We start from the raw sequence: 15764 nt of genomic DNA, 5'->3' as shown, positions 1-15764 counted from the left end.
AAGCCAAGTCACGAACTTATATATATGGCATTCCTCCCAACCCATAAGAAAAAGATTACTTGACAGGTTATCTTACGTTAACAGGCACTTCCCAAAAGAGAATATCCTTGGCTAAAGAGGAGAAACTATATTATTTTTTTACCCAGAAAGCCCTGTCTCTTAATATACAAAAAGGTAGTAACTTAAAATAACCATTTATTATATTCTTGGGCTCTGTGGATAGGAATTTAGATAAGACACAGTAGGAATGGCTTGTCTCAGTTCTAGGAGGTCTATGAACTCAACTGGAGGTTTTTAGTGTTTTTAGTAAAAGGCAACCACAATAATATAAAAAGGAGGATAAAGGTATTTTAAAAACAACTGGAGAAAATTCAGACTTTTCAATGCAAAGAAGTAAAAGACACAAAAGGGAAAAGAAGATACAGGAAATGGAAAATACGGAGTAAAGTGGTATGTCAATCCTAACACAACAATAATTAAAATAAATGTAACCAGGGTAAATTTATCAATAAAAGGACAGAGACCCTCTTTTTTTGGATAATAAAAATAAGCCCACCAAAATGTTGTATATATGATACTCTTAAAACAAGAAGGCACAGGCGGTTTGGAAATAAAAGAATGGGCTATATCAGGCAAATGTGAGCCAAAAGGAAGTTAAGAAAGCAATCTTATTGGGTTAAGAATAATTTACGACCAAAATGTATCAATGAAACAAACAGAAAAATAAACAATAGAGCAACAGGAAATAATTATCAAAAGTACATATACTTTAACCATCTCAAAGTATGTCAGTCAACAACTGACAGATAAATGAATGAACAATTGTGACTGAAGATTTTAATGTTCACTAGTAAGCAACTGAATAGCCCAAATAAATAGAGTCAACATAGATTTAAAGAGTTAAGTAAAATAAAAAGCTCAAGCTATTGTACATATACATACATGTATACCTATATACCCATATCAAAAGATAGGACCTATTTAAAGAAAAATAAGGATTTACAAAAATAGACCACATATGATTGAAAAAACACCTCAACAAGTCCAAAATGTTCAATATCATATAGATGTTATTCTTTGGCAGAAATAAAAATAACAAAAAAGTAGCCTAAAATTCTAAATAAACTAAATGACTTACCACTAAATTACCCTTGGGTAGAATTAAAACAATAAAGGCAATTAAGAAATACTTTGAAAAAATGACAATGGGAATAGCATAAAAAAATTGTAGGACATAGCTAACTCAGTATTTAGATGAAAACTTTTTTTTAATCCTCCCCTGAGAACATGCTTACAGAAAGAGGGAGAGAGAGTGAGAGAGAGAAACATCAACTGGTTGCCTTCCATACATGTGCCTTGACCTAGAATCAAACAGGCAACCTTTCCATGCACAGGATGATGCTCAACCAACTAAGCCACTCAAGCTGAGCAAAAACTTTTAACTTCAAATACACTTATATAAAGACTGAAATGTTAAAAAGAAAGCAGAGCATTTACCTCAAGAAAATAAGGGGGGGAGGGAGAGAGACAACAGAAGGAAACCCAGAGAACTTATATATATATAATTGATTTTTTTACAGAGAGGAAGGGAGAGGGATAGAGAGTTAGAAACATGGATGAGAGAGAAACATCGATCAGCTGCCTCCTGCACACTCCCTACTGGGGATGTACATGTCCTTGACTGGAATCGAACCTGGGACCCTTGACGCTCTATCCACTAAGCCAAACACGTTAGGGCAAAGAGAATTTTAAAGTAAAAAAATGAACCCAGAAATCAATGCAGATTAAAAAAAAAACAACAACAACAATAAGCATTAACAAAACTAAAAGCTGGTCGCTCCTTTGAAAAGCTTAATTAGCTAGACAAATCTTTCTAAATGATTCATCAAGAGAAAATACGCAAATAAATTTTTTTTAAATAATTACTGACATGAGATTTAAAAACAATAAATTCCTGAATGTAAATTCCAAAAATGGCTTAAGGAATAAAAAACTCGAAAAGACCAGTAAATGTGGGTAACACTGAACCCCCTCAGAGCTCTAGCGCCAGCTGCGGGCCAACTTTCCTCTTTCCTCATGGAAACAGCTCCCCGGAGCCCTGGAGGGAACAGTCACGGACGCTGTCAGCCCAGCAGAGGGCCCTTGGCACACTGGGGTCAGTCTATGGTGGAGAAATAATGCTCCAAGTCCTTTCTGCGGACGGATCTGAACAATGAGGAAAAGTGAGCCTCTTTCCTTCTGGTATCAAATAAGTAGTTAGCACCAAGGAACCTGGAGCTGCAGTGGCCACCTTTGCCCCCACCACGAAGAGACTAAAGCAGGAAAGCAGAAGCACAGATAAGAATTTCGAGAGAGAGACTGAGAGCCCTGGCCGGGTGGCTCAGTTGGTTGGGCATTGTCCTGTGCACCAAAAGGTTGCCGGTTTGATTCCCGGTCAGGGCACATGCCCAGGTTGTAGGCTTGATCCCCAGTGTGGGGTGTGCAGGAGGCAGCCGATCCATGATTCTCTCTCATCATTGATGTTTCTATCTATCTCTCCCTCTCCCTTCCTCTCTGAAATCAATTTTTAAAAAAATTTTTAAGTGAGAGAGAGAGACAGATCTAATGACAACTTGGGACCCCTGGATCCAACCAGGCCTGAAGCCCTCTCCACCTTTTAGAACTCTCATTCAAAAGACTCAATACATACTCTTTTTTTCTTTAAAGAAGTTGAGTTTGGTCTCTGTCACTATAATCAAAAAAGAACTGATGAATTAAAATGTGGAGAAGAGGGAAGGAGCTAGATTTTAGAGTCCTGAATGTGAATCTTAAGGACAGCTCACGTAATCTCCAGGTGCCTCAGTTTTCTCATCTAAAGAAAAAGGGGATAATAGTGCGCACTCACAGAGTCATGGTGGAGACTGGGAGGGTCCAGGGAAGCAATTGACTGCTTTATTCCAGCTGAGGGCCCCTTGAAGGCAGGGCCATGCCAGACCCACCCCCAGCCTGAGCTCAGCAAATCTTTCTTCACAGGTGTTAGTGCCATCATGCCAACTAAGGGCACCTGCGGCTTCTGTGACAGCTGCCACTGGGCGTCCACAAACACTGACGCAACACCAGCCACATTTTGATATTTAAAAATAAAACATCAGGGAATTGAACTTCAAGTTAATCTGGGGTGTTGCTGTGTTACTCAAATTTCCTGGAAAGTCCTCCTATTGGTCAATGACTGGGGGGAGGGGACCACCAGTGATGAAGGCCACTGGCCCCCTCTAACCATTAACCAGCCAGGAAGCTGGCAAACAGGATTTAGCAGCAGCTGCCCCTCTGGCTTACTGTACACCCCTGAGGACCCAGGACACAGGACCCAGCCAGCAGCTGCAACCTGGACTCTGCAGAGGGTGAGTAACAGCTGAGGACACTCCATCCTCTGTTCCAGCCAGATCTCAGAACACAGTAACTACAACTTGCTTATTTGATTTTTTTTTTATTTTATTTTATTGTTTAAAGTACACAAACAGTAGTACATATGTCTCCCTTTTTCAGCCAACAGGGACAGGAGGCAGCCCTGGGGCGGGCTTCCCGAAGTCTGTGTCTGCCCATAGGAGGTTTGGCTTCCCCTGGCCTCCTGCTTTGTGGGGGCGGACACTGAGCCAAGACCCGTTTCCATCTGTCTCACAACTGATGCTCCTAAGCCAGACAGCATTAAGAGCCCAGAGGCCAGTCTGAGAGCTGGCATGGCAGCACCCTGGGGGGGGGGGGATGCAGGGTCAGGGGAGAGGGTGCCCGACTGGCACAGCACGGACTGTGCATTCTACAGAGTCACACACACCTCCTGGCTTGGTGACCTGGGGCAAGGATACTGCAGATTAAACAGAACTCTCTGCATTCCACCACATGGTAGGAGGACCCAGGACTGTACCTGGCCCACTGGGGCGTTTGTGAAAGTAAAGGATGCCGTGGGTGTTTACTATGTAGGTCACTTCAGAAATGAGGAACGAGGACATACTTGAAATGAAATTCATGAATAATACTGACACTGCCTTTTCAGAGAGCTTTTTCACTCATCATCCTGTTATCTATAGAGAAAAGCGGAATGGCTTATCACAGGCTGTGAAGTTAGACCACATGGCTTAGAATTTCAGCTCTAACGCCCTGGGCCTCAGTTTTCTCATCTGTACAATGGGCGCAGGAGGACCCCTTAGGTGAAGTCCCCTAAGAAAACACTAACAGCTGTGACGGATACTCACAACCATCTTGTAGCGTCTTAATCCCCATGGGGAGGAGTGACACAGAGACAGCAGGAAGAGAAGGGAAGCAGCCCGCCTAGCTCTAGGCTACACACAGCAGGGCCCTTGCCCAAGAGGGGCTCAAAGACAGGTTTGGAGGTGACCGGAGCTAAAGCAAAGATCTCACTGCAGTGTGACAGGGCCAGTGACAGAGAGAAGCACGGAGGCAGGGCTTCCTGGAGGAGGAGACCTGGGCCCTGCGGGAGTGAGCCAGACTAGGCAGGGGGAGGCTGGACCTACAGAGTGGAGCCAAGTGGGGCGAGAAAGGGACGGCACCCAGGCCAGAGCCAGCCCCGCAGACACTGGGAGCTGCAGTGGCCTTCTCTGCCCTGGCCCCGCAGAGCAATGGGTCTGGTGTGTGCTGGGAGGGGACCCCCGGGGTAGCCAGCCATCGGGCTGTGGCTGAGACTTCCAGGGGCCACATTTGAGGCTGGGAGCAGGGCTGGCTGTCACCAGTGACGAGGTCACGAGGACCCCTGGGTCACCTTGGTGAAGATCCACCCTGCCTGGAGCCCTGGAGAATGCCATCAGCTTGTTAAGGAAAGGACACTATCAAAAGAGCAAAAAGGCACCCACAGAATGGGGGCAAGTAGTTAAGTCACATATCCGACAAAGGATTAATGTCCAGACTATATAAAGAACTCCTAAAATGCAAGTACAAAAATACAAAAAAAAAACCCACAAAACACACACACACACACACACACACACAAAAAAAAAACTCAATTCAGAAAATGGGCAAAGAACTTGATAAATCAGCTGAGACCACTGAGACCTAGAGTCCTCCTGACAGGCCCCCAGTCACGCAGTCCAAGTGGAAGAACAAACCGGGGCTTGCATAGGTCTCCTGCCTACAGTCACACCAGGCCCAGTGCCTGCGAGCCCCACGCCATCCAATGAGCATCTCTCGCTTTGCAGGCCCCGCCATCCTGAACGATGCTGCTCGCCCTGCACACCGGTCTGCTCTGGCTGTCTACCAGTGGTCTCTGGACTGTTCAGGCTAAGGACTCTGATGCCGACCTGAGCGTAAGGAGCCAGCACCGGGACCTGGCTCCAAACAATGTGGACTTTGCCTTTGGCCTGTATAAGCACCTAGTGGCCTTAACTCCTGGCAAGAATGTCTTCATCTCCCCTGTGAGCATTTCCACGGCCTTGGCCATGCTCTCCCTGGGTGCCCATGGCTACGCAAGGGCCCAGCTTCTCCAGGGCCTGGGCTTCAACCTCACGGACATGTCTGAGGCCAAGATCCACCAGGGTTTCCGGCACCTCCATCGCCTCCTCAGGGAGTCAGACACCACCTTGGAAATAACCATGGGCAACGCCTTGTTCCTCAACCAGAGCCTGGAGCTTCTAGAGTCCTTTTCCGCAGCCACCAAGCTTTACTATGACTTGGACACTGTGGTTACAGACTTCCAGGACTGGGCCAGAGCCCACAAGCAAATCAATGAGCACATCAAGAACAAGACACAAGGGAAAATCGTGGACTTGTTCTCCGAGCTGGACAGCCCAGCCATGCTCATCCTGGTCAACTACATCTTCTTCAAAGGTACCCACCCCCCATCCATTCTGACGGCACCTCACCTGCTATTGCCCAGAGCAGTAACAGCTACCCAAATTCAGGGGCGCTCGTGGGCAAGGCCTTTGTTTTACAAAGCACATGCACGTCTGTGAGTGTCCATCCTCACCACAACCCTACTAGGAGGATGGAATTACATAATCTTACAAAAGGTCAAAACAACAACCGGAAGAGTTGAGAGACTTGCCCAAGCTTTTATAGGCTGGTGTGAGGCCCACACACGTCACCAGGAACAGTCTGGCGACCTCGCAGTCTATAAACGCTGGCTAGGTTCTGGCTGTGAATCAGGCCCTGGACCAGGGACCGGAAACAGCAGCCTAGAACCAGACAGACCCCCGGAGCTCTCAGACTGCACCTGAGCTGTTGTATATACATTTCCCAGGTGCTCACAGCCAGCCAAACTTCAGTTCCTCTTCACCCATTTGCAACAGCTTTTCCAAAAGCCCTTTTCATAAAAATCACCGGGGAGACTTGTTAACATTATAGATTCCAGATCCCACACCAGACCTACTAAAGCAAGACCTCCACAGGAAAGTCCTAGAATTTGTATTTTTAACCCTCCTCTAATCATTTTAATGATCAGAAAATTTGGGGACATATTGTCCTTGAGAACAAAATCTAAGCTCCTTAGTTCCCAACCCCCATCCGCCCTCTGGGAATTGGACAATGTCTGGAGATAGCTGTGCTTGTCACAACTAGGGGTGGGGTGGGATGTGCTCCTGGCATCTATTGGAAGGGCGTCTACTCGGAGAGCCCAGGGTGCTGCTAAACACCCTAAAATGCACAAGACAGCCCCACATGCTATCTGCCCCAAATGGCTATTGTCCCCAGGTTGAGGAACCCTGGCCCAGCACCATCTGTTTCTTTGCCTCTCCAGCCTCATGTCAACATTTTCCCTACACACACACACACACACACACACACACACACACACACAGTGTCTGACCACACTAAATTCCTCTCATGTCCTGGAGTATGGCTGTCCCTATGGAAGCCTGTATGAGTTTCCTATTGCTGCTGCAACAACTTACTGCAAATATGGTGGCTTAAACCAATGCAATTTATTATATTACAATTCTGAAGGTCAGAAGTCCACAATGAGTCACACGGGGTTACAGTCAAGGTGTTAGTAAGGCATGTTCCTCCTTGCATTTTTAGGGGCCAATCTCAGAAATGGAGCTAAGCCTCAATCCATTCCAAGAGCGGAAGATGGAGCAGGCCTTACCCTCTGGGGATCTCCCTTTTACCAGGAAACGCTAGGGGACCGGCAGGGACCTTCCTGGGTGAGGGAAGCTGCTGTGTAACTTGCTTAGCGGTTACCCCTGGTGCTCAGCTGCCACCACCTCCTGCTCTTACAGGCCTATCTCTTGCCCTCCCTCTCCCTCTCCTTCCCAGGCACGTGGGCACACCCCTTCGATCTGGCAAGCACCAAAGAGGAGAACTTCTATGTGAACGAGACGACCCTGGTAAAGGTGCCCATGATGTTCCAGTCGAACAACATCAAGTACCTCAATGACCCGGTGCTCCCCTGCCAGCTGGTGCAGCTGGACTACATGGGCAACGGCACCGTCTTCCTCGTCCTTCCGGACAAGGGGCAGATCGACACGGTCATCGAGGCACTGAGCCGGGACACCATCCAGAGGTGGTCCGATTCCCTGACCAGTGGGTAAGCCCCCAGCTGACTGTGTGAACTTCTGAAGAGGACCTGTCCCCAGAAAGTGGGGTGGGTGGAAAAGGGGTGCACCTGGGCGCCCTTCTCGCCCCAGACGCACCCTCCAGGGCTCAGTGTTTTCCTGTCTGCTGGCTTCCCAAAGGCCATGAGGTTCTCTGACCTCGGGTCGCATTCATACTTCTGTCGCTAGACACTGAGATACTTTGGGGCATTCCACAAAGTGAGGGGCCTGGGAGGTTAACAGCCACTCTCTGTGTTATCACATGTTTGCATCATTTTCTTAAACTGACGTCACCAGCCTCCCACTTACCCACTTTATTACCTTGCTTACCTGAAACCAAGTCCTGCTAAAGATGCCTGAGCGACTACAGTTAAACATGCAATGAAAATGGCCAGTGTCCACCCTGGAAGCAACACAAAGCCCATGAGTGATTCTTACGTCACTCGGGGATCTAACTCTTCTTCAGTCAATCAGTAAATAAGTAAAACTGAGGACATACGGTAGGTAATAACTGAATAAGGAAAAAGAGAGTGAGGAGTGTCCATGCTGATGGGTTGGTGGCCAGGAGGAGAACCAGCCAATGAATCGCAGGCCCAGGAAAGGAGTGGGCTCAGAGTGCATATTCAGGGAGGGCTGGCTGAGCATATGAGCAAGCAATGAATGAATGAATGAACGAATGAATTAATTTTCCCCAAGGCACTTCTGAGCTAGAGGACAATCACAGTTATGGTCGAGCATGTGCCCAGCCCCAATCCACACCTTGGAGGAGTGGCAGATGTTTTTGAACATGATCCTCCCTCTTGGGAGATCTGCGTTCTGTCTGTACACAAGCAAACAGAGTAACACCAACCAACAGGGGACCTGGTGGTGGGTGGGGTGGTGCAGACTCCAAGGGCAGAGGGGATGCAGGGAAGGGAGCAGACACTTGGATCGGGAGCAGCTCAGAAAGGCTCATGGAGCAGGTGTCACTCCTTTCATTCCCGTCACTCATTTATTCACCTAACAGCCGTAATTGGAAGCACCTGCTGCGTACCACGCACTAGGCCAGTGGTCAGCAAACTCATTAGTCAACAGAGCGGCAAACCGCGGCTCGCGAGCCGCATGTGGCTCGCGAGCCGCAGTTTGCTGACCACTGCACTAGGCTAAGCAGAAGGGATAGAATGGTGAACAAGACATAGTGTAGACCTCAAAGACATGCACTCCAGAGCAGAAAACAGGTTCTGGTGGAATTTACAGTGGACAGTGATGGAGGCTCTGCCCAAGGGAGAGAGGGAAGGCGATGTGTGCAATGCTGGGGGGTTGTGGGGGGGGGTGGTTCCTGACTGGGCCCAGGGCCCTGGGGAAGGAGGTACAGAGCAGATTGCTTTGGCTTTGAACTATGTATTAAGCCTAAGTGAAAGTTCAACCAGCAGGAAGTGGCCCCTAGAGCATGAGTGGAAGAGGGAATGGCACCAAGTCAAGGAGGCTGGGGCCCTCGGGCAGCAGCAGCAAAGAATAAGAACCATTAACTCAGATGAACTTAGCAATCCAAGACTTTGCAGGTACAGAATCTAGAAAGACGCTCTTCTACTTCATTACATACTAGAGGCCCAATGCACGAAATCTGTGCAAGGGGCTCAGCCCCCACCACCATGGCTTCAGAAGGTCGTCTGGAAGGACATCCGGAAGGCCGTCCGGTCTAATTAGCATATTACGCTTTTATTATTATAGATTATTATTATACATGTAGGTTTTGGGCTTTATGTTCTCGAGTTGCGTTTACTTTGAATGATCCCCTCCACTGTTCGCTGCTGGGGCTCCTGGAAAAGTTAATCCAGTCCCATGAATGGACATGGAGGTGCCTGGGAGTTTGACCTCACTCCTGAAGGGACTCGGGGTCTAGGGATTCAGAGAGACCCCCTATGGCTACATGGGGGACACAGGAGGCATTCTTATAGCGTCCTGAAACCAAACATACCTGCCCTGTGTGAGGTTGTGTGGGGGGTGGTAGTGGAGGTGGGGTGTGTTCATGTGAGCCTGTGTTTGGGTGATGGTAGATAGGGACCCATTTGCCAGTGCTTCACCATTTCAACTGTCCCATCCCCACCTCCATTCAGGTACAGTGCCACCAGGTGCTGATAACGCCCCCGGATTCTAACCAATTCTGGACCCTAATGTGCTGCAAATGAGGTCGATAATCTTTCTCTTCACACCTACTTTAACTTACCATCTCTTCACTAACCTACTTTAACTTACCATTAATCAGTAACACATGCCGCTTGCTTCTAAACCCTTTTTGAAATAAAGATCCAAAGTGAAATGTTGCACCTTTAGCCCTCATATGTGACTGGGCATGAACAACTCTCTACTCCATCCAAACGGAGCTGCCCAGCCCCAGAAGGCAGACCCTCCCTCTGGTTCCTCCCCCCATACTTTTGTGACCCTTTCCCCACCTACCCTCCCAGCATCACCTCGACGCTTCCCTGTCTCCCCGGTGCACCGAGCCCGCACCTTCAGGTCCAGCTTGCACCCACTTCCCACGGAAGCCTCCACCCCACTCAGACCCACACTCTTTCCTCCGTCCCCTCGTCCCGCTGTCAAAGCAGATTGCTTTGAACTGTGTACTGAGTCTCACTTACCCGCCCGCTGCACTGTCACATGGGCAGCTCTCCAGGGGTGAGGAGATGGGGCCTGGAGGCGGCTGGTCCTGGTGCTTCCCTGGTGTCACTGGGGGAACCCCCGGCCTCTCCGGACTTTCAGCCTCAGTCTGGACATAGATGTAGGGTGAGCGCATGCGGACCGGATGAGGTCAGGAGGTAAAGGAGGTCTGCCGGCCTGGATAGGTCCGTCCCCCGCACTTTCCGTTGCCACTTCCCAGTCCAGAGGAGCACCTCCACATCCGGCTCACCGGGCTGCCTCCTCATCCCCTGGAGCAGTGGTCGGCAACCTCGTTAGTCAACAGAGCAGCAAGCCGCGGCTCGCGAGCCGCAGTTTGCCGACCACTGCCCTGGAGAGATGCTCAAGTTCTCAGGGACTCCCAGGGCTGTGAGCTCAGTGCACAGAGGCTGCTGCCGCCCCGCCTGCTGTGGAGCCCATGTCATTTCGCTGATGCCCCTCAGACTCAGGGTTTCAGGCACCTGCTCGCTCCCTGGAGAACAGGAAAAGGAAGAAATATTTATAAGAAATTAATACCTTGGTAGGTGAAAATTTTAGCATCCCACACCCCACATGATTCAACCTAAATTTCTAGAAACCTCACTGGCTTGATCCAATGAGAACTGCTGGCCGAGTCTCAGAATTCTTACAGAATCGACCTCAGCGCAGAAGGGCCAGGGCACAGAGAGGGTGCACCGTGGCTCTGCCACACAGCCTTAGTGGCACAGCTGTGGCCAGGACCCCCGCTGCCGGCCAGGTGCTCCCGCCTCCACTTCTGGCAGGGGGGCCACAAGGACTTCTTCTGTTTTGTTGTTGTTGTTCATCTTCACCCGAGGAGATATTTCCATTGATTTTAGGGAGAGTGGAAGAGAGAGGGGGAGACAGAAACATCAATGTGAGAGAAACACATCGATTGGTTGCCTCCTTGCACAAGCCCTGACCGGGGCCAGGGAGGAGCTTGCTACCAAGGTACATATTCCCAACCAGAATCAAATCCAGGATGCTTCAGTCTGCAGACTGACGCTCTATCCTCTGAGCCAAACTGGCTAGGACCACAAGGACCTCTTTAGGGACCCTCCTCTTCGATGTTCCAAGGTCCAGCAGTATCACAGGCAGAATCAGCTCCAAGAAAGAGCTGAGAAGACAAGACTGCAATTCAGAGGCCCGGTGAGGAAGCTGCCTCTGTTGTGGATGGAGGGGCAGATCCAGCCCCAGCCCTGTCCCTGCCCCTGTCCCTGTCCCTGCCCCTGCCCCTGTCCCTGCCCCTGCCCCTGCCCCTGCCCCTGCCCCTGCCCCTGCCCCTGCCCCCAAAGAACCTGTCCAGCTGAGAGGCAGGGTCCGGAGGGATCACAGGAAGTCTGGCTGGCCAAGCCCAGCCCTGGGAAAATCTAACGCCCGTCTGCTCTCCCCCGAGCAGCACAGTGGACCTGTACATCCCGAAGGTCTCCATCTCTGGAGCCTTTGACCTTGGGGGCCTCCTAGAGGACATGGGCATTGCAGACTTGCTCGCCAACCAGGCAAACTTCTCAGGCATCACTCAAGAAGCCCACCTGAAGGTGTCAAAGGTAAGTGTCTCTTGAGCCTCTTTTTCCCCAAAAAATGCACAATTTAAAGAACAATCAGCAGCATGGAGCCCACTCAGGAATGGGCCAGAGCCCCAGGCTGAGCCCAGGCCTTGTCCGTCCCAACAGGTGATCCACAAGGCCACGCTGCAACTCGATGAGAAGGGGGCAGAGGAAGCTACCCCCACCGGGGTCACCCAAAACGTGGCGTCCGAGCCTCTCAGCGTTCACTTCAACCGGCCCTTCGTCGTCATGATCTTTGACAACTTCACGTGGAGCAGCCTCTTCCTGGTCAAGGTTGTGGATCCTACCCAAGCGTCCACCTTCCCGAGAGCCACAGCGTGGTCTGACTTCAGGCACCAGGAACCCCACAGAAAGGACATGTGAGGAGGGAGGGGCCCAGTCCCCTCCAGGTTCTCCTCTGTAATCACTGGCATCGTGACTGACGACAGCGTATTGGAGGAGAAAGGTGGGGCACTGACAGAATCTGAATCAGAGCCATATAGTATAGTAATGTGATTCTGTTTTTTGATCCTTGTACTACGGTTACGCAATCATATGTGGAAGCTGGGGAAGGGTATATGGAAGCACTACTACTTTTGGAAATTTTGTAAGTTTGAAATTCTTTCTAAATAAAGACTTTAAAAAGAAGAAATCGTGTAAGCCAAAACGTAACAGGAAGACATTTTCAAAGTGCTGGGGGGGGGGGGGGGGAATGTCATTATCTTTCAGAAAGAAAAAACAAGTCTTCAAAAATGAAGGCAAAATATCTTTTTAAGATAAATGAAAACTGAGGAAGTTTATCAGCTTCCACTAAAGAAATTTTTTTAAGCAGTTCTTTAGGCAGAAAAAAAAGATGACTCAAGATGGAAACCTGGACCTATACGAAAGAATGAAGAACACTGGAGAGGGCAAATACTTATGTAGATAAAACAAAATACTTTAAAAAAAATACTGTTAAAGTATAATTACTGCTTAAAGCAGAGAAAGTTATCAATGAATGTATTGCTTCTCACCTCCAAATCCTCCCTTCATTGCTGCTCTGCAAAAATGAATCTGGGCCTTTTAAACATTTTTGCGTTGCCTGCTGGGCATGATGCTAAACTTTGTCAGTAGAGGGCTGATAGAGCGACATTGAGGGGGAAGAGGCCTTACCCTCCTGGTTAAGGGCAAAAGGTATTAAATGAGATAAAGAACTGAACTGACAAACAGATAGACGTATAAATAGATGTAATACATATGATAGATAAATAAACGACAGCTAAACAGACGGATGGATAGGGCATATATCTTAAAAAATAAGAATTGAAGGGTACTTCCTTATATATACTCCTTATCCCACATATATCTGAACCTGAATCCTACAGCCATCACATTACTTAGTAAGCAAACAGGAAATGTATTCCCACTAAGGTCAAGAGTAAGACCAGGCCGCCCGTTACATCTACTACCATTTTGCATTGTCCTGGAGGGGTTCCAGGCGTCCTCAAACTATGGCCCGCGGGCCACATGTGGCCCGCCGAGGACATTTATCCAGCCCGCCGGGTGCCACTGCCTGTCCTGCTTAACAGCCGACTCGTCCCAGGCCCGCAGTGCGCATAGGAATTTGTTCATAGTTGTTTTTTTTAACTATAGTCCGGCCCTCCCACGGTCTGAGGGACAGTGAACTGACCCCCTGTTTAAAAAGTTTGAGGACCCCTGTTAGTGCAATTAGAAAGAGAAAGCAAAGGTGCTGATGGCATTTAATGTAGTTGCTTAGCCCTAGCACACCAATGATTAAATAAACTTAAACAATGGAAGAATTCAGCCTAATATAAGGAAAAGGAATTCACATGCAAGAACAGACCTTCATACACACAAGTAACAACCAGTTAAGACATGTGCTGGGAGAGAAAACACAACAGCAACCAGAAAGATAAACATCCTCTATAATAAAGACCTAATATGCTAACTGGACCAAACAGCAGAACGGCCATCCAGACGACCTTCCGGACGAATTTCGTGCATCAGGCCTCTAGTTAGAAATAAACAAGATGCACACAATCTATGTTCAGGAAACTATAAAATACTTCTTAAAGATGCAATCGAATGAACAAAATAAACTGACAAACAAAATAGATCCAGGGACACAGAAGCATGGAACAGACTATCGAACCTCAGAGGGAAGGTGGGGGGGAGGGGGATGGGGGGGAAGAGATCAACCAAAGAACTTGTTATATGTATATGCATCACCCATGGACCCAGACAATAGGGTGGCGAAGGCCTGGGATGAGGGGCGGAGGTGGGCTAGAATAGGTCAATGCGGGGGGAGGGAGAATTGGACATATGTAATACTTTCAACAATAAAGATTTTTTTTAAAGATGCAAAATTATACTTGAACAAATGGAAATATGTTTCTCCTTGAATAAGATGCTTCAACATCATCCAGGTGTCAGTTTTCCCCAAGTTAATTTGATCATTTAATGGTATTCCAATAAAAACACTAACCAATTTTTTCTGGAGATAGACAAGATGATACCAAAGTTCATATAAAAAAATAAACATGCAAGAATAGCCAGGAAAACACTGAAAAGGAAAAGATATGGAAGACAGGGAGCAGGTGAAATGGAAATTTAATATTTGACCCAGAAGGACGTTTAAGTAAGTGGTATTGGAACAACTGAATAGCCATTTGGGAGAGGGAAAGGATAAAATTAGACCCATTCCTCACTCCATATTCAAGAATAAACTAAGAATCAGAGATCTAAATAGAAGTAAAAAAAAAACAAAAAAAAAAAAAAAAAAAAAAACAACCACAATACAAGTACTGGAAGAAAACACCACACATTTTCTCTATAAATTAGGTGCAGGAAAAGGTTCTAACCATGACTCAAAGTCCAGATGAACCTGAAGAAAGAACTGACCAACTTGGCCAAGTAAAGAATATTTTTTAATTGCATGGCCAACGATTCAGAAGCAAAGTCAGCAGAAATGAAAACTGGAAAGAAATATTTGCAATATATGTCACTGGTGGAGCGACTAGCCCTAATACATGGTGCTTAAACATAGGAACACAGGTCCAACTTCACTTATAATAAGAAATGCAAATTGAAACTATACCGAGATACCACCTCCTACCTATCAGAAGGGCAAACTTTTGAAAACTGCCCGGGACGCTCTATTGACTGTGTGGGAACGGTCCTTCTCACACATTGCTGGTGGAAATGCAAAAATGCCTGTAAGGACAGGACTTTGGCAACATGGACTGTATTCGTTCCCTAAGGCTGATGTTGCCCATTACCACAGACCAGGTGGTTTTCCATTATTTTTCTTTTTTTCATCTTAATACGTTTCTATTTCAGAGAGGAAGGGAGAGAGAGAAACATCAAGGAGGAGAGAGAATCACTGACCACCTGCCTCCTGCACGCTCCCTCCTAGGGATGGAGCAGCGACCCAGGCCTGTGCCCCGACGGAGAATCCACCCGTGACCTCCTGGTTCACAGGTCCACGCTCAAGCCCTGGGCCACGCTGGCTGGCCACAAACCAGGAGGAATAAATTTTTTCAGTTTTGGAGGGCAAAGGTCAGAGAAAGGTGTCTGCAGGGCTCGCTCCTAGAGGCTCTGAGTGAATCCATTCCGAGTCTCCTAGGGGGTGGCCGCCTGCGCTCTCGGCGGCGCACGGCACGTGGACACACGCTGGGATCTCTGCCTCTGTCTTCACGTGGCCTGGTCTTCTGTGTCTCCAGTCTCCCTCCGCCTTTTTTCGCAAGGATTCCTGTCATTGGAGTTAGGGCGCACCCTAACGCCAGAGCCACCCCCTCTTCAGATCCTCACCTTACTTACATCTGCCAACACCCCTTTTCTCTTCTTTTCTTTTAAATATGTTTCTAATGGTTTGAGAGAGAGGCAGGGAGAGGGAGAGAGAGATAGAAACATGGATAAGAGAGTCATCCATCTGCTGTCTCCTGCACGCCCCCTACTGGGGACGGGGTCCGCACCCCCGACATGACCGAGATGCCAACCAGCGACCTCTGCTCACGGATGGACGCTCAACTGCTGAGCTACCTGGGCC

The 15764-nt window shown here is 48.2% G+C and overlaps 1 protein-coding gene across 4 annotated transcripts; it reads left to right on the top strand.

Annotated features, from left to right (window-relative positions):
* The first annotated feature begins 3137 nt into the window (after window positions 1-3137).
* SERPINA6 (serpin family A member 6) lies at window positions 3138-12594 on the top strand. 4 transcript variants are annotated; one of them, XM_080673885.1, is made up of 6 exons: window positions 3314-3380; window positions 5187-5814; window positions 7240-7510; window positions 11247-11318; window positions 11569-11716; window positions 11843-12385. In XM_080673885.1, the coding sequence occupies exons 2-6, from the start codon at window positions 5205-5207 to the stop codon at window positions 12098-12100; spliced, it is 1359 nt and encodes a 452-aa protein (XP_080530011.1). In that variant the 5' UTR covers window positions 3314-3380; window positions 5187-5204; the 3' UTR covers window positions 12101-12385. The 4 variants fall into 4 exon arrangements, with proteins under 4 accessions (XP_080530012.1, XP_080530014.1, XP_080530011.1 ...); XM_080673886.1 differs by lacking the exon at window positions 11247-11318 and having other exon boundaries at window positions 3138-3380; window positions 11843-12594; XM_080673888.1 differs by lacking the exon at window positions 11247-11318 and having other exon boundaries at window positions 3265-3380; window positions 7240-7486.
* Window positions 12595-15764: the final 3170 nt, after the last annotated feature.

Source organism: Plecotus auritus (assembly GCF_963455305.1).
Source record: "Plecotus auritus genome assembly, chromosome: 1".
Lineage (NCBI taxonomy): Eukaryota > Metazoa > Chordata > Mammalia > Chiroptera > Vespertilionidae > Plecotus > Plecotus auritus.
The sequence above is the reverse complement of the archived record's forward strand: the minus strand, read 5'-3'. Positions and strand labels throughout refer to the sequence as shown.